Source organism: Protopterus annectens, chromosome 9.part0 (genome assembly GCF_019279795.1).
Source record: "Protopterus annectens isolate FY-2018-M chromosome 9.part0, PAN1.0, whole genome shotgun sequence".
Lineage (NCBI taxonomy): Eukaryota > Metazoa > Chordata > Ceratodontiformes > Protopteridae > Protopterus > Protopterus annectens.
In genome coordinates this window covers 849,151,050-849,178,004 of record NC_056743.1, presented here as the reverse complement: position 1 = coordinate 849,178,004, position 26,955 = coordinate 849,151,050, and the positions used below count along the sequence as shown (strand labels likewise).

The following is a 26,955-nucleotide window of genomic DNA, read 5'->3' as shown; positions in this document are numbered from 1 at the left end:
AGCCAGAAGTAGCTGCCAGTAAAACATTAACCAGTTTTATGACTGGACTTAACAAGGGGGGGTCACTATATGTATCCTACCTGGATTTTAGCAAGGAGTTTGACTCAGTCTCACGTAAGAGGGTGACAGGGAAACTGGAAAGATGACTGTAGGACCAAGACTGAGGAACTAGATATTGTAGCAACATTGCCATCTGCTGTAAGGAAAACTAGTCAAGCATTTCTTGTTAGTCCTTTGAAACTAAAATTATTTCATGGCTGCCTTTGATGTTTTACAATTCGGCTCTGGTCCAGCTAGATGAAGGCTTCTTGCCTATTGTTTTAAGGCTAAAGTTAATAACCAGAATTTACATGTGGACTGTCCTTTATTGCTCTAAGTGTAAAAGCATGTAAATGCAGTTTTTGTGTGGCCTGGGAACCAGGAAGGTGTAAAAGATGATGTAATGTTTAGCAGAACTGCAGTTTCAATTTAAACAGTGAGAACCAGAGATTATTAAGCATTTTGATCTTGGACATCTAACTCAGCACTGCCTATTCTCTTAAGTAAGTTATCTTAGAAGTGTGTTTTCTTGAAGCAATAGCTAGGAAATTAGAAAAGATTAGACTCCTTTGCTGTTATGTCAGAATTGTACTACTGAATTATTTTAAGTTTCTGTGTGATCTCTGAACTCTTGAATGGCACTGTGGTATAGTAGTATTGTCTTGTGTTTTTAGTATTTATTATTAAATATTTTTAAACCCTTTTCAACTGTGGCTGGTTTATGTAGAGATAATTTAAGCTCTAGAGTACATTGCATGCTTATAAGTGATCCTGCACTAAGCACTTCCAATAAGCCTTGATTGCTTATGTTACACTACTATTGGATAATAATATTGCACAGTAATAATTGGACACCCTTTTAAGGGCCTTTGGGTAGCTGATAATTACTAATTGGTGGTGGCAGTAATTACTACCGTATAGTCTGGGTAAAGGGGCACAGCTGGAGAATCTGTGTCAGCCTTTCCCAGGAGTGTCTGTGAAGTTGTATAAATACTTATCTCAAAGTGTGTGTTTGTGTCAGCTACTTGGGCAGGGACACGAAGCACTGATTGGACAGAGAGGGTACTGGAGGTTAGCTTGCCAGCTAGACTGAGATCTGGACCCTATAGCTGTGCCAGTGGGGAGTCTTATTGGGGACCTGGTGAGCAAGGGAGCGACAAGCCCCAGACTGCCTGTGATCTCTGTGTGCTCTTAAGGGAACTGCACTTTACTGTGTGTATTTGTTATCCTTTTCCTCTCATATGAGATGCCCTCTCTGGTGTTAGTGGTGAAGATTGAGGCTCCTTGATTGCTGGGCCAGGGCACGGGCGTCACAGGACCAATATCCGGAATTAGAGAGGTGTTTAGTGAAGTACTGCAGGGGTTATCCTTAGACATGTGACGGAACTGAGGATGGGATCATCATCTTTGCTGTTGCTACAAAGATAGGTGCAACAGAGGAGGAGGGTGGATGAGTCCAGTGAGGAATTTAGAAATGCTAAATAAGCATGCAGCAAGGTGACAAGGGAGCAAATGCAAAGCCGTGCACTTGGATACCATGTCCCTGGTATAAAGTATCATCTGGAAGGAGTGGAAGTGATGGCAGTACAACAGGAAATGGATCTGCAGGTGATGACGACACCTGTATTTTTTTTTTTACTACAGCTTTATTGAATTAGCACTTGTGAGATAGACAAATTTACATTTACATAAAAATAATCAAACCATATTAATAAGTTCATTTCCTGTCTTCTCTTAAACCGTATTCCTCCTCAGAAACATTTTTTTGCACATGTTGTTTCCACACTTTCCATTTTTCTATGTAATTTACTCCTACCCTTTTATAAAGATCCCACTTCCTGTTCATTTGTCTCTGTTAGAAATTTCAGTACTTCAAGTTTGGTTGGTTTAGACTTTGATTTCCATTTTCTAGTAATTGCTTTTTGACAGCCACCAGAATTAAACTTAATAAGGCATTAGTATGTCTAAGCAGTTCAGATCCTGTATCCCAGCTCAAAAAAAAATCCTTAATTACAGTTATTTGTTCACCCATTACGCCTGCACAGTTCTCTGTAAGGAATTTTTAAAGTCTACCAACTGATTAATAAACAAATGCTTCCAGGTACCTCCTCTTTCCTGATTACACATCCAACAGTTGCCTTCTACCTGAGGAAAAATTGTTTGGAGTCTATTTGGGGTATACAAATATCTATGCTAACACTTCCAAGTAAAAAGTCCTAAATCTTCTAGACTTTATTGCATATTTGGGTGCTACACATATATTCTTCCATTGTTTTTTTGTGAATTGATTTTCTCATCTCTCTCTTCCCAGTCTTTTCTGGCCTCCTCTGATTGATTCCTGTAGTTATTGTGCAATATTTTACATGCTGTAATAATTATCCCATTTTAACAGCAGCTTCTGTTCTAGATTTTGCTGTACACTCAACCAGTGCAGGTCTTTCTATTGGGTCTATATTAAAACATCGAAGTTTCAAAACTTTGAATGTTCTAATATTGACCCCTATTCAGTGAAAGCTTAAAACATCGAACATACAGAACAGCAAATTTTTTCCTAGGGAAAAAATTTGCTATTCCAAAACCCATACACACAACACAAGCACACCAAACAAACAGCAATCCACACACATACACCTAAAATCTTACACCTAACCCTACACTAAACTATACACACACCACTAAGTATCCACTTACCTTAACCCAAACCCTAACCCTAAGGTCCATCACTATCGTACACTCCCCTCACCCTCTTCCTAACCCTAACTCACCTACCCCGCCCTAACCCTCACATCCACACAATCGCACACATACCTAACCCGCGCCCTAACCCTAACTGACCTAACCCGCTCTAACCCCCATGTCCACACAGTCGCGCACATACCTAACCCGTGCCCCAACGCTAACTCACCTGACCCGCCCTAACCCTCATGTCCACACAGTCGCACACATACCTAACCCACACCCTAACCCTAACTAACCTAACCCACACTTAATCGCACACTTACCTGAATGCAACCCGTAACTTTCCACCACAGCACTGAAAGTACCGAAGCAACAGAAACGGACAACCGAATTCTTTCCCTAGGAAAAAATTTGGTTTTCTGTTGCGTCAATATTTTCAGCTTTCACTGAATAGGGGTCGATATTAGAACATTCGAAGTTTTGAAACTTCGATGTTCTAATATAGACCCTTTCTATTAGGGTACCCCTTTTCCTTTCTCTTTGCCTATACTCTGAAATCAGACCCTGGTAGGGAAGGCAATCTCTAGCGTACAGTGCAAATGTCTTCTTAGACTGTTCCCATTCTATTACCTTTTCCTCTCTAATTATTTGTTCTAATACTTTGGTTCCTTTGCCAGCTTCTTCCAGTTAATTTCAGCCCCCTCTTGCCTATTCTCTGTACCCATAATTGCAGTCATCCCTATCTCCTTTAACCATTCTAGTAGTAACTTAGTTTATAGTGCCCTTTCTGCCACTTTATGAATGTATTATTGCTCTCTTTTTTTAATTTCTTCAAGTCTTTTGGGTTTCTAATACCATGACAGGAATGGACTCCCTTCCTAAGTCAAAGTCTGATTAAAGATGAAATTAGTATTGTTTCAATCTTTAATGTAAGTCAGAAGTGCTCTTCACAGCACTCGCAATGTGCCCAGTAATGACTCCTGCAATTCATACAGTGTTACATGTATTGGTAACATATCTAAGTTCGATTGTAAATTTTTTTTATAAGACCCTTTCCACCTACTACTGTCGGGACTGTCTGGGTATCCTTCTTCCACATTGCCCTCATTTCTACCTGCAAATCCTGGTATTTTATGACTTTGTGTCTCTCTGTAGGTAAGACACTGTAGTCGCTGGGTGTAGCAATTTCAATGATCAATGCAACTTTTGCCTTCTTTTTGTGGGCAACTGTATGTGGTTTTCTTGGTTCCCTATCAGAAGCCTGAAACACTATAAGCTTGAAAATCAAAATCCTGAAACCAAAAGCCTGAAAATTCAAAATCCCGAAAACCCAAAATCCTGAAAACACAAAATGGACATACTGACGTCATTGTGGCTTTGCTATTATTAGCCCTGTGGTGTTAGGTCATGCGTTGGGTTCAGGTGAGTGTGCGGTTGGTTTTATGTTAGGGTTAGGGGCGGTTTAAGTGAGTTAGGGTTAGGGCGCAGGTCAGGCATGTATGCAATAGTGACAAATATTGGGGTTAGGGGCGGTTTAAGTGAGTTAGGGTTAGGGCGCGGGTCAGGTGAGTGTGCGATATTGACGGACCTTAGGGTTAGGGTTAGGGTCAGGGTCAGTTGGTAGATATTAGTGTCTTTATAGTGACATATTAGCATTATTTGTGTTTTCAGGATTTTGAGTTTCAGGATTTTGAATTTTCAGGCTTTTGGTTTCAGGATTTTGATTTTCAAGCTTATAGTGTTTCAGGCTTCTGATAGGGAACCGGTTTTCTTACATCTATTTTTTAACTGTTGGTAATAGGTGATCCCATGTGATAAATGTCATCATTTTCTTTAATGCTTTGTGGCTCATGTTTCCTAGGTTTTTCAGCTACTTCAATATTATAAAGTTTGTACAGCCCCCAAAGCAACAGTCTTGCTAAATTATTCTGCCTTTCAGTATACAGTCCTTCGGCCACTAGCATATCACACCCAGCAACAAGATGTGCACCTGGTTCCAATTCTGTTTTACAAAACCTACATTTGTCTGTTTCTCCCACATGTTCAGTGGCTTTATAAACAAACGTATACGTAGTCCACTATCTTGGGCCACCAATATTAACCTTTCATCTTTTGATTTAAATTCATCTCCATTTCTATGTTCAATCTTGATTAACATGAGGTTGTTCCATGAGTTTTCTATATTTGCAACCATATTTATGTTTTTTCCACATTTTCACGCCTTCTCATCTGATCTTTCACCATATAATATATTTTTTGTTTTTTGGCACATAAAGTTACTGCCTGATTTTTATCTACTTCTGGTTTGATTTCTATTCCTGCTTGACACCAATATGCTTCTGCTAAACTAAGCAGGGAAGTCAACTTAGATATCTTCTTCTCATGTTTTAAAACTTTCACTATGCTTGGATCTTGTGAGGCCAGCAGATATGTATGCAGTATCACTATTGCAGATCTGTACATGTAATCAGTTTTGAGGAGGCCTTTACCTCCTTCAGAATGGAGGCTATATATACTCTTGGTATGCACTGATTTTCTTCTTGTTTTGCTGTCCAGCTGATCCAACACCTTTGGTAGCCAGGCAGTCACCCCAAAACTATAAGTTAGGACAGGAAGAGCAAATTAGTTTCTAGCTTGGACTTTGTTCCTAGATGTCAGTGTTGTTTTCAGTATTAATTTTCGTGTTCTCAGATATTCCTTACTAAGTTTTATTTGCATTTGCTCGTGTTTTATTGTTGATCCTTCATCAATTCCCAAATATTTATGCGCTCCTCTAGGTCAAGTTATTTGATATCACACTCCTGTCCCAGTCTGATGTTTTCTTGGTGCTGCAGCTTTCCTGCTTTAAAGGTTGCTTCTGCACATGTATCAAGACCAAATGACATTCTTATATTATTTGAAAAAGTCTTGACCATTTGCAGTTGTGCTTTCAGTTCCTCATCTGATGAACTGTACAGTTTTAAATCATCCACAAAAAGAAGGTGAGAAGTCTTTACACTTTGTTGTTTTCTGGAAGTCGAATTGTAGCCATGACATAATCTGTTAAGTAGGCAGCTTAATGGGTTAAGGGCAAGACAAATGAGCAATAGTGACACAGTCACCCAGAATATCTCCTTTTGAATTTTATCCCTGGAATAATAATTTGGCCTTTATCAAGGCTTAACTGCAAAGTTGATTGTCACTGTTTCATGGTAGCTGTACTATAATTGATCAGTGTAAGGTGTATCTTATACATTTTAAGCACTCTTTTATCCATGAATGTGGAGTACTGTCAAATTTTTTTTGTATTCTGTCCATGTCATACTTAGATTCTCTGCCTTTTTACAGTTCTACATTATGACTTTATTTAACAGCAAAGGATCCTTTGTTCCATATGACTTTCTTTTAATACCCTTTTGTTCTATTGCCATGATTGAGTTTTCTTCTAAATAACTATAAACTCTGTTAGCAAAAAGCAATGTCTTTCAGCTTCTTCCATTAGGGGTCACCACAGTGGATCACCAGTCCACAGATTGATTGGCAGTAGGGTTTTTACAGTGTCAAGTTGCCAGCCCGGCGTCCAACCTTCACAGAAGGCACTCGCACACACACGCACGCACCTACCTGCAAGTCTTTAAAACTCACTTGACCGCAAGAAGGACATGCAGACTCTGCACGGAAGGCACTCCAGCTGAGAATCGAACCAGAGAACCTCTTGCTGTGAGTCAACAACGCTAAACCCTGCATCATCACAGCCACTCAATTCCATTGTATAGCTTATACATCAACGGAAAGCAAGTTATTGGTCTGTAGTTTTTAAGATAGCTTGCAAGTTCGCTCTTAGGTATGAGTATTGTTTTTCCTATTGTTAACTAGGTTGGTGTCTGTTCTGGGTGCACATATAAAAATATAAAATTCTTCATGACTGTTGCTATTCTCCTTAAGGATCTGCATCCAAAATTCCACTCTTTCACAATGAACACAAAAATTGAATGTAATTAAAAGTAAGAAGCTTTGCAAGGTGGAAATTAAACAAATAGAAATTGAAATGAAAGGCCATCTGAAAAGTGAAGGATTTACTTTGGAAACTCCAACAGAGGAAAAATTGCAAGAAGATGGGACAATGAGTCCTTGCCTGGAAAAGCAACAGCAGCAGGATGCATCTGAAGAAGACATGCCACAGGAAGATGTTCTGGAACCTTCTGTAGGAGACTCCAACTAAAATCCAGTTGGAGTTGCACAGTAATGGAGAAAGCAAGAAACAGTAAAAACTCTTACACAGGCAGTATTGCAACATGTTGAACTAATGATGCCCCAGATGGAGGAGGAGCTGATGGAGCATGATGCATGTGAAAAAGATATGCTACAGGGCAATGTTCTGGAACTTTCTGTAGGTAGATTCAAATGAAAGCCCAGTTAGAAATGAACAGCAAAGGAAAGAGCAGAAAACAGAAAGCAAAGAGGATGATGTTAGTCCAGAAGAAAGACCTGCTTGATTTAATAAAGCTAGACAGGCATATTAAGGTGGATGAAAGAAACAGATTACAGAAAATAAGTAAGACTCAAAGTTTAGGAAACTGGTAAAACAGTTTAAGACAGTAGTTATGACTAGTAAGAAAAAGTCATTTGATATAACAGAAATAAATAGGATATACTATTGTACAGCTAAAGTGTTACTGTAAAATGTTTGAACAACAAAGGAATGGGAGGGAAAAAACAGAATTCAGCCATAGAAGAACTGAACAGAGAAAACTATACAACAATTAAGAAAAGAACTATTGCTGTTAGAAGAAAACAGTAAAGGGAACAGATCATCAACATTATTGCAAAGTTAGATCTGGTAAAAGCAACACATAGTATTAAAACAGATTGGGATTTATTGTATACTGTTTTCAATAATAAACTGTAAATATCAGCACAGGCAGAAAAAATGTAGAAAGACATGCAGATAAATACAGTACTGGGGAGTGACAAAATGGTTAAGGTGTTTACCTCACAAATGCAAGGTACAGGGTTTGATTCTCACCTTTGAGAGGAAAATTGACTAGGCTCAAGATGGCCCACAAGGGCAAATAGCCTAGTACTCACCTTTAAACCTATGAACTTATGTGCAAAACAAAAGTAAAAAACAAGCAATTCATTGATGACCCAGAAGGATTTTAATAGAGAATTGGAAAACAAAGCAAAAGCAATAAAAACACAGTCAGAAAAGTAGAAATAGATACTTTTTGGAGAAGCATTTATAAACACATTGAACATAAGAAAAATGCTGACTATGTAGAAGAGTTTAAAGAAAGAGTAAGAAACTGTAATAGGCCAATTGGTGCTGCGGTAGCGTTGTCGCCTCACAGTAAGACGTTGTCTTGTTTGATTCTCAACTAGAGCATCTTCTGTGTGGAGACATGTGTGAATGGGCGTACCTTCATTGAAGGTTGTGCGTCAGGGCTGGCAACTCGGCATGTAAAAATCTACTGCCAATCATTAGCGGACCAGAGTTCCGCTGTGGTGACCCTTAACCGGGAAAAGCCGAAAGACACAACAACATTTATTATAATATTTTTGACAGCATTAGTTCACCTCCTGTAAGTTGTCACATATCGAAAGACAAGGGCTTTAGTTGAAGATATGCTGAAACAAGCACCACCAAAAAAATAAGATTTAGCATTCACATCCCTATCTCTCATAACATCTTCCCTTTTACGATCTAACATCTCACTGTTATGGCCCCTCTCTTTAAATTCAAATGTCATATCATGCATTTGAGTAATGCAAGTTTCAGCCTCAGTATTCAACCAACTTTCTCATAAATATTGACTTTTAACTATTCCCTTAAAAGTATGTTGAGCATGCATGCTTTTCCTGTGTAAATAATTGTTTTTGTGTATGTTTTTCTTCTAAATCCTAGTACTAATTCCCAAACCATTATAAACTAATTTTACATCCAAGAAATGGATCTCTGTTGTGGACTAATTCATTCCAAACTTTAAAAAAATCAGTAAGACAATAAATTCAACAAACTTCTCATGCTGACCATGCCATATCAAAAATACATCATCCACAAAGCGCTTGTAGAATTTAATACTAAAATAAAATTCTACAGGCGCATTATAAACAAAAATTTCTTCCCATTCATTCAATGCAAGGTTAGCATAAGTGTTAGCGATGGGAGTACCCATTGCTACACCTGCAATCTGATGGCACATTCGTTCACCAAAAAAAGATGTTAGTTTCAAAAACAAACTAGAATCCATACAGAGGGTGCTCCAAGAACAGATGTGAAGGAGCAGGAGTACGGAATGGCCCACAAACATGGAGCAAAATGAAGAAGCTTTTTGAATTTATTGTTTTCCTGAATCAGACTACTGATTTTTTAAAGTTTGAAATGAATTCATCCACAACAGAGATCCATTTTCTGCATGTAAAATTGGTTTACAATGGTTCTGCAATTAGTACTAGTAGTTATAAGAAAGAAATGCACAAAAACAAGTATCTACACAGGAAAAGCAGGCATGCTCAACATACTTTTTAGAGAATAGTTAAAAGTCAATATTTATGAGAAAGTTGGTTGAATACTGAGGCTAAAGCCTGCATTACTCAAATGCATGATATGACACTTGAATTTAAAGAGAGGGGCTATAACAGTGAGATGTTAGATAAAAAAGGGAAGATGTTATGAGATATAGGGATGTGAATGCTAAACCTTATTTTTTTGGTGGTGCTTGTTCCAGCATATTTTCAACTAAAGCCCCTGTCTTATGATATGTAACAACTTACAGTAGGTGCACTAATGCTGTCAAAAATATTATAATAAATAATTGGCCTATTTTGCAGCTTTACCTGATCTTGATCGAATTTTAGGAAGTAAACCCTCCTTTGCCTATAGAAACTGCCCTAATTTGAAGAGTCGTTTATGCTGTAAAGATATGACCTTTACTAGAAAGTGTCAGAATTTTAATAAATTAGGTACATTCCCTTGTTTTAACTGTTGCTATGCCATATGTAGTGATCCTACCTTTATATATCCTACGTCAGGGAAGATGTATAATTTTAAATGTGTTGCAACATGCAACACTACTTTTATTGCTTACCTAGCTATCTGCAAAAGCTGCAAGTGTTTTTATGTAGACAAATCATGCAGAAAGCTTAAAGATCACATTATTGAACATAAATTGGATATTCTTAGAAATATACTGAACAATGCACTAGCTAAGCATATAATTAAAAATGGGAATCAGCATGATTTTTTATATAGAGTGATTAATGTACTTGTTAAAGATTTGAGAGGCAGTGATATGGACAATAAATTAGAAATGAAAGAATATGCTTTGCTTGGATATTGCAATTGCAAGCAGACCATAAACCTAGGTTAAATAAAATGATCAGCATTAAACCAGAAACAATTATGTTTGAAATAACTCATATTATTTTAACTTATAATTTTAACTATTTTATTGATTTATTGATGGTGTTTTTTGATTGGTTATGTAGTGTCTTGTGAACATGTTGAAATGTATTTAACTGGTTGTGTATCTTATTTATTATCACACTGAAGAAGGATTGAATATCCAAAAGCTTTGTGTTGTAATAAAGGACTTTGACGTTGCTAAGCTGCTGTTTTTTTGGACTGTAGCTATTACGTTTTAGCAGACTTAGCTTTATCACGGGTTTATCATTTATGCTGGTTGCAGTCATTGATGACATCAATGTGTTTTTTCTGTTTATAAGTCTGATGGCAGAATGAACGAACATAAGATGAGTGGCATACACTCATGTAAATGACAGATGAACTCTCCTTCATATATATATATATATATATATATATATATATATATATATATATATATATATATATATATGTAGTGATTCAGGCTTACTGTGTAGTTTTGGTGTACTTTAGAATGTGATCACTACAGGATGTCTGTCCCCTCCTCTCCCTATCAAGTCAGGCAGGCCATTTGATTGTTTGACCCTGTACTCTTGGTTAACCCTTTGACATCTAATGGTGTTAAAAAAAATGTGACCATAGGCTGTGTATTCAGGAACGTGGCCTCTATACAGTTGGTTTGTTGTAATCCTCCATGACTGAGGGGTTTTGGTGTTTGATTTTTTTTGGCAACATTGGGCAGCTTTGCCCTTGTTTGAGCAGGGCTGTATCTCACTGCATGCCTCAGCTTTTCTATGACTCCTGATTTGGATTACCTGATCTCACCACAGTCAGGGAACTAACTGTTTTACTTACACTAAGCACATGTGAGCTAATAGTGTACAAGAGTTACTGGCTGAAAACATACTGAACAGTCTGCATTTTTAACTGGTAAGAGCAGGAAGAACTGCAATTTCCTAGTCATGCATTTTCTTTATATTGCTATCACAGTGTTTTGATTGGCTGAGGTGCTTTTGTGTTTGATGTATTTTCAATAATGTTGTGGTACTTTTGTGGTTGATTTAGTTTTGGCAGCAGTATGGGTCTGTCCCCTCCTTCAGGCAAGGCTGTGCCATGCTGTGCTACATGCAACAATGCAGTAACCCACACTAGACAGTAGTTACATTTTCACCTTCAGAGCCTTCCAGAAGAGTCTGATCAGCTACTGCTGTTGTATGTCAGGCATCATCATCAGTAAACAGTCCATAGTTAAAAGCAACAGAACCTAGAACTTTAGCACCTTAGAATCTTGATAAATTGTCTGCATTTATAGGTGACACATCTGAAAGCTAAACTTCCATAGCTTCTTTCTGCTGGAAAGAACTAGATAATATTAACTTTGCAAAACTAGCTCTTAGTACTGTGGTTGCAAAATATTCATACCACCTACCCAGCAGTCATATAATCCCCCTATACTCATTGCACCTGCAGACCATGGAAATACAGTCTTCCCTTACCTCATCTGTCAGCAGCCAACTAGTACCAGGTTCCTCGAGACAATGCTGTGATGGCCTTAGGTCACTGACAGCCTGCTATTGTTACCAAGTACTTATTCTGTATGTGACAACCTGCTGCTGTTACCAAGCACTGATTCTGTATGTGACAACCTGCTGTTGTTACCAAGCACTGATTCTGTATGTGACAACCTGCTGGTGTTACCAAGCACTGATTCGGTATGTGTGGAGTACAAATACTAACATCTCCAACTAAGTGGATGTCAGAAATCACACACCCATGGCACCAGTACTATACTCACATATACCAAGGTACTAAAAAGGTCCTTATCATAACCTCAGAGGCCTCCAGCGTACCATACTTTTGCACCCAAACTCCAACAGCAGGTCATATGGCAGTGCTGCTAGTAACATGACACATATCACCCAGGTGGCATGCCCATCCTCTATAGGCAATCGGGCACTTCCATGCTACATAGCAATGTCATATTCATAGGTGACTCCATAGTGAGGCATACTGATACACCACAAACCAGGCTAAGCAAGGAGAGGGTAACAGTCAGCCTCCTCTTAGTTGCCAGAAGTAGAAGCTCCCTAAACTCTCATCTCCATACAACATGGTCATTGCTCACAGAGCAACCTGAGTCGTACCTCCCTGGAGCGTCTTAAGAAGATTGTGGTTGAGCTATCTGAGTGTGTACCAGTGTTGTCAGGAAACTAGTGTTGAACAGTATATTACTATCACTGTGAATGATGCCACAGTACAAACTGAAGATATTTCACTTAATTGGCTAAATTACTGGTGTCATTCAATGGGTATCCAGTGTGTGTCAGCCTAGGATGCACGTGCATACCCTGGAAACTACACGTACAGCAAACCTTCATATGATGGCTAGCTACAGAGCCCTTACCAAGATACATGAAGTCTATGAAGACTACCTCACTGAATTAGAATCACTAACCATTGAGCAAACACACTCATCTTGGGAGATTTCAGCTATCCATCTATTAACTGGCAAACATGCATCACAAAAATAAATATGCATGACAGTTTCTGTATATCATCAATATTTAATCCCTACATCATTGTACTGGCTACCCCTACTATGAGCCTATACTTTTTGTTCTGGTCCTCACAGATATGGCACCATTATACATTTCATCTGTAATTATCTCCTCACTGGTCAAACATGATCATCATGCCATAGTGTAAGAGATAAGATTCCATACAGGAAACATATGATTCCAGCAGAAGATGCCCAGAAACCCCACTGTCTTCAAAGACTTTTCCAACATGCCAATGCTTTTGAAATTTTAAAGCTCCTCATCACATGACAATTCCTTAGCTAAAATGGATGCATACCCCACAGATTTTTATTCCCACCTATACTTCTGCATTAAGGCGTGTTTTCCAATCTGTCACAAATATAATGTCAACTTCATAAACAAACACATGCGGTAGAATCTTAGCATTAGCAAATTCTATAACAAGAGGAAAAAACTCTTCAGATCCCACTACTCTAAAAACAGTCTCAAAAGAGAAAACAGAGAACTAATGCAAAGTATCAAATGCTAAATATAAGTTGAATAGGACTACCACCTATAAAGATAGCCATAAAGCTTTGTTCTGTGATGACAGGAATCTCTCATTTCACTGAGTAGATTTCTGATGGTGTCATCTATTCAAACCTGGAGGATTTAGCTTGGACTTTTCACACCATCACATCAGTGTTCCCCCTATAATCACAACAGAACAAGCAATAGCTTCCTCCTCCAAAACAAAGAACATAAGTGCTATGGGTCAGTACAACATACCAGTCTGTTTTCTTGTCTGGGTTATACTGCCCTGCTGACTTCCACATAGGCCTATTTAATGTCAGCCTATCAAACAGTTATGTTCCTGAAGCCTGGAGAACAACAGTAATGGTACCCCTTCATAAAAGTGGCCCAACTACTGACCCTAGGAACTACAGACCAATTAACATCACCAGCATCACATGCAAGGTAATGGAACATATCATCATGGAATTTATAAACAATGATATTGGTATCCTGCAATCCCTCCATTCTAATCAGTTTACATTTGTGAAGGTCACATCCTGCCCTCTCAACCTTGTAGAATTCTTTAATAGTATCACTGAAGGCCTTGAAAAGGTGAGTCAATACACATTACCTACCTGAACTTGGTAAAGGAATTTGACACTATAACATTCAGGAATCATTGATAAAACCCAACTAAAAGTGCATCCCTGCATAATTCATTTGGGTAACAAAATAGATAACAGACAGACCTTATTCTGTTACGATAGTTGCATGTTTTCCACAAAAAGGCTCATTCCCAGTGGTGACCCCCCCCTCCAAGGGTTCATTCTGTGACCACTGCTCTTCACCTTATTCTTCACTGATGTACAGGCTGACATGGAAGACCTCTGGGTGACTACGTTTACTAATGACTACACACTCAGAGCTGTCATAAACATCCCAGATGGCACACATATTTTCCACGAGGGCTTAACCTATACAAATTCATGGTGTCTGGGCCATGGAGTTTCATACTAAAATAAAAAAAATGCGGCATTGTACTGTGTCAAACAAGAACACCCCTGCCACTACCATATAAATGACATTCAACTCCAAATTAATACTGTCATCCAGTAGCGTAACTAGGGATAGATTAGGAGGCAACTGCCCTTGGCACAAAGTGTTGAGGGGGCATGATTAACCAATCCCAACTGCTTTTTAATCATACCTGCTTTTAAAAGCTGGAGTTGCATTTGCGGTCAAACCTGACTGTTGTAGTGCTATCTGTGGGGTCTTAACTTTTGCAACTGCTTGCTACATTGTAGCAAGCATTTTGCTATAATGCTTAAAGGAAGTTGGCATAATGGGTAAGGTGTTTACTTTACAGACAAAAGGTGCTACACTTAAAATGGTTCACAAAGGCAGGTAGCCTAGTACTAATCTATAAACCTATAAAACTGTTTCTTTTTTAAAAACAAAAACCTGAGTGCTGTAGCACTCTGTGTGGGGTATAATCTGTAGCAACTGCTTGCTCCAGTTTAAAAGAAAGTATTTCTTTTGTTTCTTTTTTTTTTAACTGAAATGAGAGAAAGAGCTGAGGGGGTGGGTTGCTAGTTCTCAGACCAGCACATAGCATTGGTTGAGCCTGCTACTCCTCTGATGTCATCAGAGACCTGAGCATATGTGTGGACAATAAGCTTTTCTTCCTCTACTATGTATCAGCTGTAGTTAGAAAGTACTTTTACCTATGCCACGTTAATCACTTAAGTAATGAATTCCAGGTACAAGAAAGTTACATTCTCCTTCCATCCCATGCATATTAGACAAATAATTGAATATAGTGCCACTTAGGCATTTACTTATCTAAGAACATGGCTCAACTAGGAAAACGTCAACATTTTCTCACCAAACAAAAAAGAAGTCACAGGTGTGAGCACACTAAGCTGCTCATAATATCTGAAAGCTTTGTCACTCTATTCTGTCTCTTACTGACTTCTCTACGGAGACTTTTCCCTTGTCTACATGAAAGCAGATGACCCCGAGCTGCTTGACCTTCTACATGTGTGTCAAACTGCAAACAATACAAATACATGCTCTAGAGATCTAAATCTACATCACAATGTAAACAAAGTCTTCTAGCAAGACCGATACCTCCATCACTGGATCTCCCACCTCTGGAAAAAGCTCTCACTCCATATCAAACAAAGCAAATCCTGCTTCTTGCCTCTTTTTAAACCTAATTTAGAGGCTTTGTTAGGTAACCACAAATTTATCCTGAGTCAGTCCCCAAAGTCCCTGATGGACAGTGATAAGCAATCTTCAGTGACTAGGCCCGAAACAGTCTTGCAATTGATTGCCTAATATGAACATTTGAACCTATGAACATGTATGAAGTGAGCTTGGTATACTCCTCCATGGCAGTATATTCAGGAACATGGCCTCTGTGCAGTGAGCTTGTTATACTCCTCGATGGCAAGCTATTCAGGAACATGGCAGGCGGCACAGTGGTGCAGTGGTTAGTGTTGTCACCTCATAGCAAGAGGTTCTTTTGTTGGATTTTCAGCTGGGATGCCTTCTGTGGTGAGTCTGCATGCCCTTCCTCCATTCGCATGGGTTTCTTCTTGGTGCTTCGGTTTCCTCCCACATTCCAAAGACATGCGTTTGGAGCATTTCTCCCCGGGCCTCCACTGAAAATGGGCTGTGTCTATGTTGGACTTTCCTGGTAAACAAATGTTAGATAAAATAAAATAAATAAAATGGCCTTTGTGCAGTGGGCTTCCTATAATCATTCAAGGTAATGTATTTAGGAGCATTGCTGGTACAAAGGGAGTACTATCCCCCTCAAGGCCTTATCTTTATCCCCCACTTTCACTCTATGTATTGTGTGGCTGCTGCATGATAGAAAACGGTATAATTTTCTGTAGTTACTAATGCTAAAAATAGTAGTATCCGTTGCCCTCTCGTGAGGTATCTTCATGTTTGTGTGATATGTGGGTTTAGTTACATTTAGCCAGGGAGTAAGGAATGAGGGAAACACCTTCAGCAGAGAAAATATTGCTAGCTTCAAATTACTGACTATGGAAAATTGTTGCATGGCCTAAACTCATTAGTGACTGTGTGTCAGTAATGAATTGTAAAGCAGCTTTAGCAGAAAACAAAAAATAAGAAGAGATGCACTATGCAACAGTAGCACCCAGTGGATATATTCTGTGTATTGGGATGTCTGCTATTCAAATCCATTAAGGTACAAGTGTGTAGCTCCAAAGATTTTTTTTCTCAAGTAATTAGCAAATGAAGGTGTGATGGAGAAGAAAGAGGTTACTGGGTACATTTAATGAGTTGGACGAATTTAAAAACTCCCTACAGAGTACTGTATCAGAAATATTGGTCAAGCACATGGCTGTAAGTAAGGAAATTATTCTTTTGAGCTGGGATACACAATCTAAATTGCCTAGACTTAGTAAGGCCTTATTAAACTTAATTCTGTTGGCTGCCAAAAAAGCAATTACTAGAAAATGGAAATCAAAGTCTTTACTAACTGTATTTGAAGTATTGAATATTATAAAAGACATTAAAGAACAGGAAGAGGCATCTTTAGAAAAGGGTAGGAGCAAATTACATAGAAGTAAATGGAAATTGTGGGAACTATTCTTGTATAATAATGTTTAGGAAGAGGAGTGAGGTTTAAGGGAAGGCAGGAATTCAGCAATTTTTTTGTAAGGTTGGACTGATAGTAGCAAAGGAAATTTATGTGATGTTTATTGTATTTAAATGGAAAAATGTTAAAATGGTTTGGCTTCTTTTCTGTTAATACGTTTGCCTATATCTTAAGTGATAATTTAATAAAGGTGTTTAAAAAAAAGTATGAGTGCGCAACTCCACCCTACACATACATAGATACACTAAATACGTGGTTTACTCACCGAAGCGTGCATTAAACAGTACTTATTTCATTTTTATACTCAGCTCTACAGCACTGGGAAGAACTTGGTGCACAGTTGTGAATAACTAGGTTGTATGGTGGTTTGGAATGGTTTACATGCAACAGCTACAGCACTTGGGAGTTTAGATACTGATGGGCTGTTATAGTGCCACCGTACCACTAATGATGAGGAAGGATGACACGGCAGGTGTCACTCCCTTCTTTCCCTTCATATGAAGGCTGAAGGGCTGTCTTGTGGCACACCTGCTTGTTTACAGTTCATAAGTGGGTATAAATCAGTGCCAGTGGAATGCAGCAAAAACACACAAATGCCACAGTGAATGACTTCTTGTAACTTGCAAGTATTAATTCATCCGCACTTGACTGCTTTCATGCTCTGATGTACATTTTCCAGATGTGTTATATAATGATTCCATTTCCTCTGTTCCTGTCGTGGCATTTTTTAGGCATCATCCCTGCCCTACATTTATTATTGCTTACCATTTTTGAAATTATTTTAGGCTTGAACATTTTGCTTATAAATGAGGGGTTTTTTTTTGCTGTTTACATATATCTAGCATCATATACAACTTCTTGCATTGTCCATCTGTTGTTTCTTCCTTTCTTTTATTTCCTCTTTTTCAAGTATCTCATCTGCCTGCCCTAAGACTTCCTGTTGTTAGAACATCTGTGGCTTCAGTCATCATGTTTTCTTTTGCTGCATCTCCCACCCTTCCCCAACCCACAGCTATGACCCTGCTGATGCTGTTCTTTCCTGTATCATATTCAGCTATTCAACATCACTCTGCATCTGTATCTGTAGTGCACTTTTAATCTCTTTCCTTCTCTGTTAATGTTTATCTTTACACATTCTGCACCATTATATATTCAGATGCCGCTAGTGGTCCACAGCATGCATTTCTGCCCTTGAGCCATTTTACCTAACAGATTTGTTATTTTTCTTTATAAAGCCCTTGAGTAGGAATGAACTAGTGTTTATATTAAGCAGTAGGAATGATAGCACATTAAGTGGGAAGCTAGGAAAACAGTAGTTTATCAGTATTTTTAATCACGCCAAGTTTTCTGATTTTCTCAATTCAAAAGGCAGTGATGAGCAAGGAAGTACCCACACACACGAACGCGCACACACACACACACACACACACACACACACACACACACACACACACACACACACACACACACACACACACTCACTCACTCACTCACTCACACACACACACACACACACACACACACACACACACACACACACACACACACACACACACACACTTTGCCCTGCTCCCACTTCACAGATATTGTTCAACGTCTTCCCATCGTAAAGGTCCCTGGTTTAGACACGCAAGTACTATTTTCAAGATGACATGGAAAACAGTTCACTCACACACACACACACACACACACACACACACACACACACACACACACACACACACACACTTTGCCCTGCTGCCACTTCACAGATATTGTTCAACGTCTTCCCATCGTAAAGGTCCCTGGTTTAGACATGCAAGTACTATTTTCAAGATTACATGGAAAATGGTTTTGCTGTTTAGAGGAGCCCTTTATGTGCATGATTCTCCATTTCTCCAGCTAGTATGCTAAACTTAATTGAAGGAGGAAGTAAAGGGAACACATCTGCATTTTCTTCTTTTTGTACTTTTTTTTTTTGACTGGGTACTGCTGGGGAGTTTCACATTCTGAGGATGGTAATTGTACCTTCCTTAAATATGAAGGTCCCATTTTACTGACATACTCCTGCCAACCCTTGTACTCACATGTGAACATCAGTCACCAGTGCTATGAATGGCTCAGTTTCTGCACTACTGTTACTCCTGTCAAACAAAAAGTTTCTTTGTACATGTCAGAGAAGAATTCAGGGATAGTCGGAATTACAAGAAAAAGATAAAAAGAATATTGTTGACCTAGTTGTAGTTCTGCAGCAGGAAATAGCTATAAAAGCAGCATATACCGAAAAAGTATATGTTCTCTCTCTTTCACGTCTTTGTGTCTTAGGTGCCATCTAAATTGGTGTTGGGGGCAGTGAGAAAAACAATTTGTTGGCAACCCTAGAGTTGACCTTCCTCCTTCAAGGTGTGGACAAAGTGGAAGAAAGACTAAGTTCTTTGTGCTAATTCAGATAACAGTTTCTAATTAAAAGAAGGCCTTCTTAGTATTCTCTTAGCATTTTTCTTTAGCCTAACATGAGGGCTCAGTATGGAACACTGAATATTTCAAACTCACCATTTTTACCATGGAAACAGCTGTGGCAAAGGCCTTGATAATATGGACAGTTCTGGTCACTTGGGTTGTGGTATAAGCAGAGAGGAGACAAGGTATTTTATGGACAACCATCATTTCTTTGAGATTCTGTAATATGATTCACTGAATGCTGCCTAGTGGAAGACACATGATAAGACTACAGAAATGCACAAACACATGATAGGTCAGACATCAAGCCAACTGTGATCCTTGTCACAGCTCACCAGCACCCATGATGGAAACTCAGGCTCTGGAAGATTGTTGACTCTCCTATTTTTGCCTCAAAACTGTATACAGGGGATAACTAGATTAAACTATTCTCTAGTGTCACTGCCTGGGCCTAGTTGTGAAAATCAAACCAGAAAAAGAGTCTACACAGTGATTACAGCATTACGTGTTAGCAGAGTAGAATCTAGCATACTAGAGGCACCTTGTATTTTATGTAAAGTGAAAAGTGTAAATCCATACTGCAGATTAATAGAAGAAGCAATTATCATTCACAGCAAGTGTATTAATAAATGCAAAATGTAACCAAAAAGGTACATATTTATTTTCTTTGCTTTCTGCCTAAATGAACTGTAGAACTTTAGAACACATGCTGTTTGTTTGTCCTTGATTGCATTATAATTTTCATAAAAACGTTGCGCCTTTTGGACCAAGTCATGCTTGAAAAAAGTCTTTGGACCGGTGTGCCTCCCTGGTCAGTAAATATATAAATAAGTAAATAAATAACTAAAGACTGTATTATATTCTAAAACTGGATTTATAAAAGTTTGAAATAATTGTGATAAACATTTAAGGTCTCTTGTAGCCATAGTTTTGAATAACAGCTACCTGTCACAAAGCCCGAGCTCTAGTTCTAATATATCAATCATGTTATTTAAGTAATAAACCTCCCTGATTTAATATCCCTACATTTTGTCATGTATTTCACCTATTCTGATGTTTGTACATGTAATAAAATTTTAATTATGCTTTCTCTGCCTCTGTCTTTTCTGCTTAACTGATTTCTTTAATCCAGCGTGTTTTATCTCTGCTTCTGACAGTCTGTATCCCTGTCTGTTCTGCCTCTCATTTCCATAACCCTGTCTTTCTTTAATTCTGCATTGATCTCATTTAACAAAATTTTCTTCTCCTCTGTCTCCTGTGCAGGAACTGTTCCTGAAGGTTGTTCCATATCACTGTCTTGGCTCCATTTGGTCAAAAAGAGACAAGAAAGGCAAGGAGCACCTATGTCCAACCATCAGGGCCACAGTACGCCAGTTTAACAAAGTTACAAATGCCGTTATCTGTTCTTGTCTAGGCAATCCCCTTCTTCGTCCCCAACAGCGGGCACGCATCTTTGAGAAGTGGATAAAGGTGGCAGAGGTACGTAACTAGAATATATTTGGTTACTAATGTACACAGCAAAGCACTACATAACAACTAGCAGTAATTTATTTTAATTGCAGAGATTCAACCATTTAGAGTTGACTCCTTTGGAGACCTCACCAGAATAGTCTACACAGGGTCATTTTTAGCATCAGGCTTGTGGCTTGAGATAATTATGAGGCTTAGCCACAGAGACCTTGTAGATGTTAGTGTGAACCAGGTAGCTAAGCTTACATCATGTTAAGGAGGTAGGAGGTCTCCAACTGCATTGTTATGAACTGACCACTATTTGTTTCCATATGCCGGTGCTGCGGCATCAGTGAAGATGACAGTGTTTGCAAGCTTAAGTTATATGTTTTAAGCTTGCTCCTTGTTCAGCTATAAGTTTAGCACAGCTAACTTTACTGACTGTACATTTTGTGTACAGAGAAAGAAAGTTAGATAAGCACAGGCTTTGGACACATTCCACAATCAATAACTGCATCTAAATTATATGAATATTTAATAAGGCTTTTGTATGATAACAAAAATATATGTCACAGTTCAGTTAGAATGATCAGCACCATCCTCTACATAGAGAATATTTAGGTATATAGATATATATATATATATATATATATATATATATATATTTTTTTTTTTTTGAAAGCCAGAAGAACAGTTTGCAATGTGAGGGCTATCTCAGGTCTGTCTCCTTTTGTTTCCTGTCACAGGAGTGTCGAGCCCTGAAGAATTTTTCTTCGCTCTTTGCCATCATTTCTGCCCTGCAGTCAAACCCAATCCATCGTCTGAAAAAGACTTGGGATGAAACCTCACGGTATGATTACTGAAAGTGGATGGAGTGAAGTTACTAAATATGACTTTAATGCAGTTGTCTGAAAACATTTTGTTGTAATGTATCTTAACACAAACCTGCAAAACCAAAAGTTAAAAAATAGGTTTTACTTTGAAATCCCATGTAATGAATCTCTTTTCATGCTTATTAAATATCAGGCTTTGTGAGGTATGGTGTTAATTTTGTACTTTTTTGATAGATGTCCTTTTTCCCGAAGACTGTTCAAGGTAAAATAATGTCACATTTTATAAAAATGTAATTTAATTATTTTGATCTCTCCTAAACTTTGTGAGTTACCCCACTTAGTTGTATAGGCAATAAGACATTTTCACTATCTGAGGTATAAAAAGTAGGAAACTGAGAACTTGCCAGTGGAACGATAGGAAAATAATAACTGTCAGAGACTGGACGGTATATACTGTTGTATATAAAATAACATGAAATAAGGTGTGGAATACCCCCTTTTAGTATCAACAGCAAGGAATGTATCTACTTCACACATGCAGAGCATGTATTAGAGAATGGGCAGCCTCCACATCTTCACCCTGATTGGAGAGAAAACATACTCCGGCAGGGTGTTAATGTACAAGTAATACATGGTATGAAAACAAGTCTATTTTGGATAAAAAAGCAAATGGCCATCATTTTATACAGTTGATAAAGAGCAATGTTTAGCAATTGTAAATTAAAAAAAAAAGTAAATAAAAAATGTAATGTGTGTGTTCAGGTATGTCTGTGGATGCATTTTCTTCTATGTATATGTGTGAGATTGGAGGAGAGCAGAGAAAGAAAATGTTGTTCAGGAAGGTATTTTCAGTAGCAAAATTCTGGAAGAAGAGGGTATCATACAGAAAAGTATATCATGCAGAAATCTGAGTTGAGCAGTCTGTCAGATATAGTCCACTTGGTGGGCTGTGGAGAAATTTATTTCTAGGGTATGGTGGTGAAGACAGTAAAGGCAGCTTCTAAAGCAGAGGATCTCATTCTAGGGAAGTCTATGGGGCTTCTTGCTGAACTGTCTTGACTAGGAAGCTAAGATGCAGTCCACACTTGAGATACTAGATATCTAGATGTAAATGTGTACTAGAGGACAAGGTCTGGGATTATGCAAGCTTAAGACAGTGATGTGGTCCCTACTTCTGTCTAGGTTATATAAATAAGCAGGTCTTCATTTATGTAACCGATCTGATTTCTTAAGGATAGCAAGTGAAGCAGCTGGAGCAGATATAAGAATGTGAGAAATTTTAAGTGCAGATAGATCACTTGCACCACATAGAACCTCTTAACTGTCCAGTTTTTGCAGAATGCTCAGATTTTTTTACTCATATTTTTGCTTTCCTCCTCATAACATTTTTGTTTTCTGCAAAATCATTGAAGATTGAAGTCTGGCATTTGAATTTCAAGACTTCATACTTTTGAGAAGTATTATGCTATTGCAAAACCTATTATTCTATTAATTTTATAAGTCTATAAAATGAATATTTAAAAGTTGTTCCTATTTTGGGGCCTTTGTACCCCCATTACTTCTGGCTTTGTCTGGATTTCTTGTGCTAAGAGGTTGAGAACTATCACACCATAATATGCTGAACATCAGCAGTAAAGGTGGGATTACTTTGATATGAAAACTGCAAACTAACACTGATTAATAGTTGTATACAAGAGGTGAAAAGGTATGTATGCAGTCAGGGCTTTCAGGTAACTTAAAGCACCTGACATTATCATAGGATTTATATATTTTCTTCTGTAATCAGAATATTTTTTTTTTAATTACAGGCCTTTTAACCTGGATGTACTGCAGAAAAGTATGACCCATGTTTTCCTAGAGTTAACGAAAGCATGTGGCATGTCAAGTTTAGACATTCTGAAGTTAATCAGACATCAAGCAATGGAAAATCTGTCTTTTTTGGCTTTTACTCTGGCATCATAGTGTCTGGTCACAGTTTAGTCCATTTCCTGCTTTTGCCAACATGTCCCAGTCTGTCTTATTTTCTCCTGTTTACAGTATGTTAGCAACTATTTTGTTCAACCTTACTCCAGACACATAGCCCAAAATGAACTCCATGCAGGTGAGGGCATGCTGTTGGAGGTAGGCACTCTTGCAAAGGTCTTTCTCTCTACTTGTAATCTTATCCACATCACTGATTTTTGCTGTGAAGAACATTCAGAACTGTATGAAGAAAGTAAGTTTACATACTGCCCAGTCACATTTTAAAAGTGTAATTTCATAACAGTTCATGGTGCTTCGTAGATCACAAGCATTTTGCATGCTAAAGCATTTGATTCTACTGTGCATTACATTTTTGGTCTTAGGTTTTACCATGTGACACATTGTTCCACTTTATTATACATTGTTTCGTACATTTTGATGAATCTCCAGTGTTGAGAGGTTTATCTAGCCATGTACTAATCAGGTTATGAATCCCCTTTTACTCATAATCTCTGCCTGAGGACATTCACAATACATGGGATTGTCATGTGATCCTCATATTCCTTCAGACAATCAGACAGTGAAAATGCTGACTTTTTCACCAGAGCCCCTTTTTACATTTTTCAGAAGACTAGGACAGGGCACGTAGTGATTCCACTATCTGTTACCCCCTCCCCAAAAAATGCACACATCCATTAAAACACACACTCCACATACAAAGCAATGCTACGGGTGTCCTGCTGTGCCATAGTATTTATTTATTATTTATTATTTATTTTTATTTTACATTTGTTGACCGGGCTAGTCTAGCTGGACATATATCCGTTTACAGTAGAGGCCCAGGGAGAAAAGCTCCAGTACAGATAAAATTACAGTATAATGTGTAACAATAAAAGAAAAAAAAAATTATAACAATAATAAAAAGATTTTTTTACATAGATTTCTAAATGGTACAAGAGAGGAAAAGCAATAACATTTGAAGACTTGTCAGTCATCTACTACAAGAGAGGATAGCAAAAACATTTAAAAACGTATAAGTCATGTTCTACAAAAAACATAATAAGAAGTAAATAGTAAGGATAAAATAATCTAAGGCATACCTTAAGATTCAACTCTCATCTCCAGAAGGCATCAGGTAGGGGCTTAGAGAGGGGATGGAAAAAAAATTTGGTTGTATTGAGAATATCTTTCAGTCGGGATTGGTACAGGGACATAGCCAATGTGAAGTAAGATGTTGTTTGACTTGACTTTTGAATAGAGAGGTAGACCCAAGAGTAGTTATATTTTGAGGGAGTTGATTCCATTCTTTACCTATGGAATTAGAAAATAATGCATCCCCAGCTTTATTATATGATTTAGTTATGGATACTAGGAACTTATTTGCAGAACGAAGTGTGGTTAGGTTCTTGTATGGAGAAATAAGGTTTGCCAGGCTCGGAGTATTATCGGGGAAATGAAGAGTTTTATGAATGATGAGTAATTGTTGGTACAATAGGTGGTTCTTTAGTTCTAGCCAGTTTAGTTGTTTAAGGTTGTGACAGTGGTGAGTTCTAAGGGGAGTAGCATTAATGAATCTAGCTATACTGTTGTAGCAGGTAGAGAGTTTGTTGATGTTATTTTTAGAAAGTGTGGTAAATATAGCTGAAGCATAAAAAAGGGTGGAAATCAGATGGGTCTGTGCAATGGTTTTTCTGGCTGCTGGGTTAAGGAAAGATTTAATTCTATAGAGTGTTCCAATTTTTTTATTTACAGCTTTAATAGAAGTATTAATTTGTTCCTCAAAGTTCAAATGGTTGTCAATGGTTACACCTAATAGTCGAGTGGTATTGTCAGGGTTAATACAAGTGGCATTATTAGAGGAGATAGTGAAGAGAGGTGTAGGAGATTTATTAGTAGGAGTAAAGAGAAGTAGCTTTGTTTTTTTGGGGTTGAGGAGGAGGCAGTGCTGCATAAACCATATTTCAACGTTATGAAAGGTTGCTTGGGTGATGGACTGGAGAGAGGGAACATCTGTAGCAGAGCAGATCAATGTTGAGTCATCTGCATATTGGATGCAGGTCGCTTGTGGCACATTCAAATAAAGGTCATTGATAAATAATGAGAAAAGAAGGGGTCCAAGGATAGATCCTTGTGGAACACTGTTATTTACTGGGAGTAAGGATGATAGGTTATTCTCCCAAAGCACTGCTTGTTGCCTGTTTTCGAGATAGCTTCTAAACCACTGTAAAGAATGTGAGCTTAGAGAGAGGAGGTTAAGTTTTTCCAGAAGTATGTTATGGTTAACCATATCAAAAGCTTTTGATAGGTCTATAAATAGTGCGGAAGAGAAATGGTTAATATTTCGATTTTTATTGATGGTGTCAGCAAAGGAAAGAAGGGCAGTTGTAGTACTGTGGTGGGGCCTGAAACCATGTTGACAGTCTGCTAGAAGTTTGTTCTGGAGAAGGTAGTCAAGAAATTGTTTGTGTATGCACCTTTGTGTATGCACCTTTCCATTATCTTCGCTAATGGGGAGAGTAAGGCAATAGGGCGATAGTTGGATAGTTCAGAGGAAGGGCCACCTTTATGAAGGGGAATTATGTGAGAAATTTTCCAAATTGAAGGGATTTTCCTTTCAGAGATGGTCCTGTTTATCAGAATAGATATTGGGTGATAAATAGCTTTTGCCGCAATTTGTAAGAATTCGGATGGGATTTGTCAGCAGATGGGGTGCAAGGTTTTAGTTTTAAGAGAAGCTTATATATGATAGATGATGAGACAGGTTGGATTTGAAAGGCATTAGTAGAGGCTGGAGAGTTACTTTGTGGGGAGGCACTGGGTGTTGGTAGTGAATTGGCTAGGGTTAGAATAGCTTCTGTAAAGTAGGTATTAAAGGCATCTGGGATTTCAATAGAGGAGTTAGGGTTTAAACCTGTAGGAGTAGGAGTAGGAGAATGTCCAGGTTTAAGAATTTTATTTATGCCTGACCAAAATTTTTGAGGGGTATTTTGAGTAGTATTTTGAAGATGAAGATAAAATTTCTTTTTATCGCTAAGAGTGTCTTTCTTGGTAGTATTTCTTAACTGTTTATAAAGGAGATGATCAGCTGGAGATTTTGTAGCTCTCCATTTAGCCCAGATTTTGTTTCTCAGGATCATTTTTTCTTTTGTTTCCTTTGATAGCCAAGGGGCAGCCCATTTTATATTCACACAATATAGGAAATCACAACTTAATTGCTGTAAACTGCTGAAGCATCCATATAGTCCCTATAGACATCCTCTCCTTCACGGGGACATTCATCCCAACCCAGGACCAGATAGCAACACCCTTAGACACCCCTCTCACCCCTTCACTCCCTGTATAACCCCAAATTCTCTACTCATAGCTCATCTCAATATAAAGAGTGTTAACAATAAAGTAAGCCAACTACATGCGCTGCTAGATACACACTCATTTGATACCTTATGTTTAACAGAAACCTGGCTCAAACCTGTTACAAAAGACAATGAAATACTTCCACCTGCTTATAATATCTTGAGA

General features: G+C 38.1%; 1 protein-coding gene across 7 annotated transcripts in view; it reads left to right on the top strand.

Moving 5' to 3' along the window:
* RGL2 (ral guanine nucleotide dissociation stimulator like 2) overlaps nucleotides 1-26,955 on the top strand; it is a 791,449-nt gene that overhangs the window by 459,022 nt on the left and 305,472 nt on the right. For all 7 annotated transcript variants that reach the window (XM_044083541.1, XM_044083538.1, XM_044083537.1 and 4 more), the window contains 2 exons: nucleotides 20,456-20,671; nucleotides 21,388-21,491. In XM_044083541.1, the coding sequence (XP_043939476.1) occupies nucleotides 20,456-20,671; nucleotides 21,388-21,491 (320 nt within the window). The remainder of the gene's footprint in view (nucleotides 1-20,455; nucleotides 20,672-21,387; nucleotides 21,492-26,955) is intronic.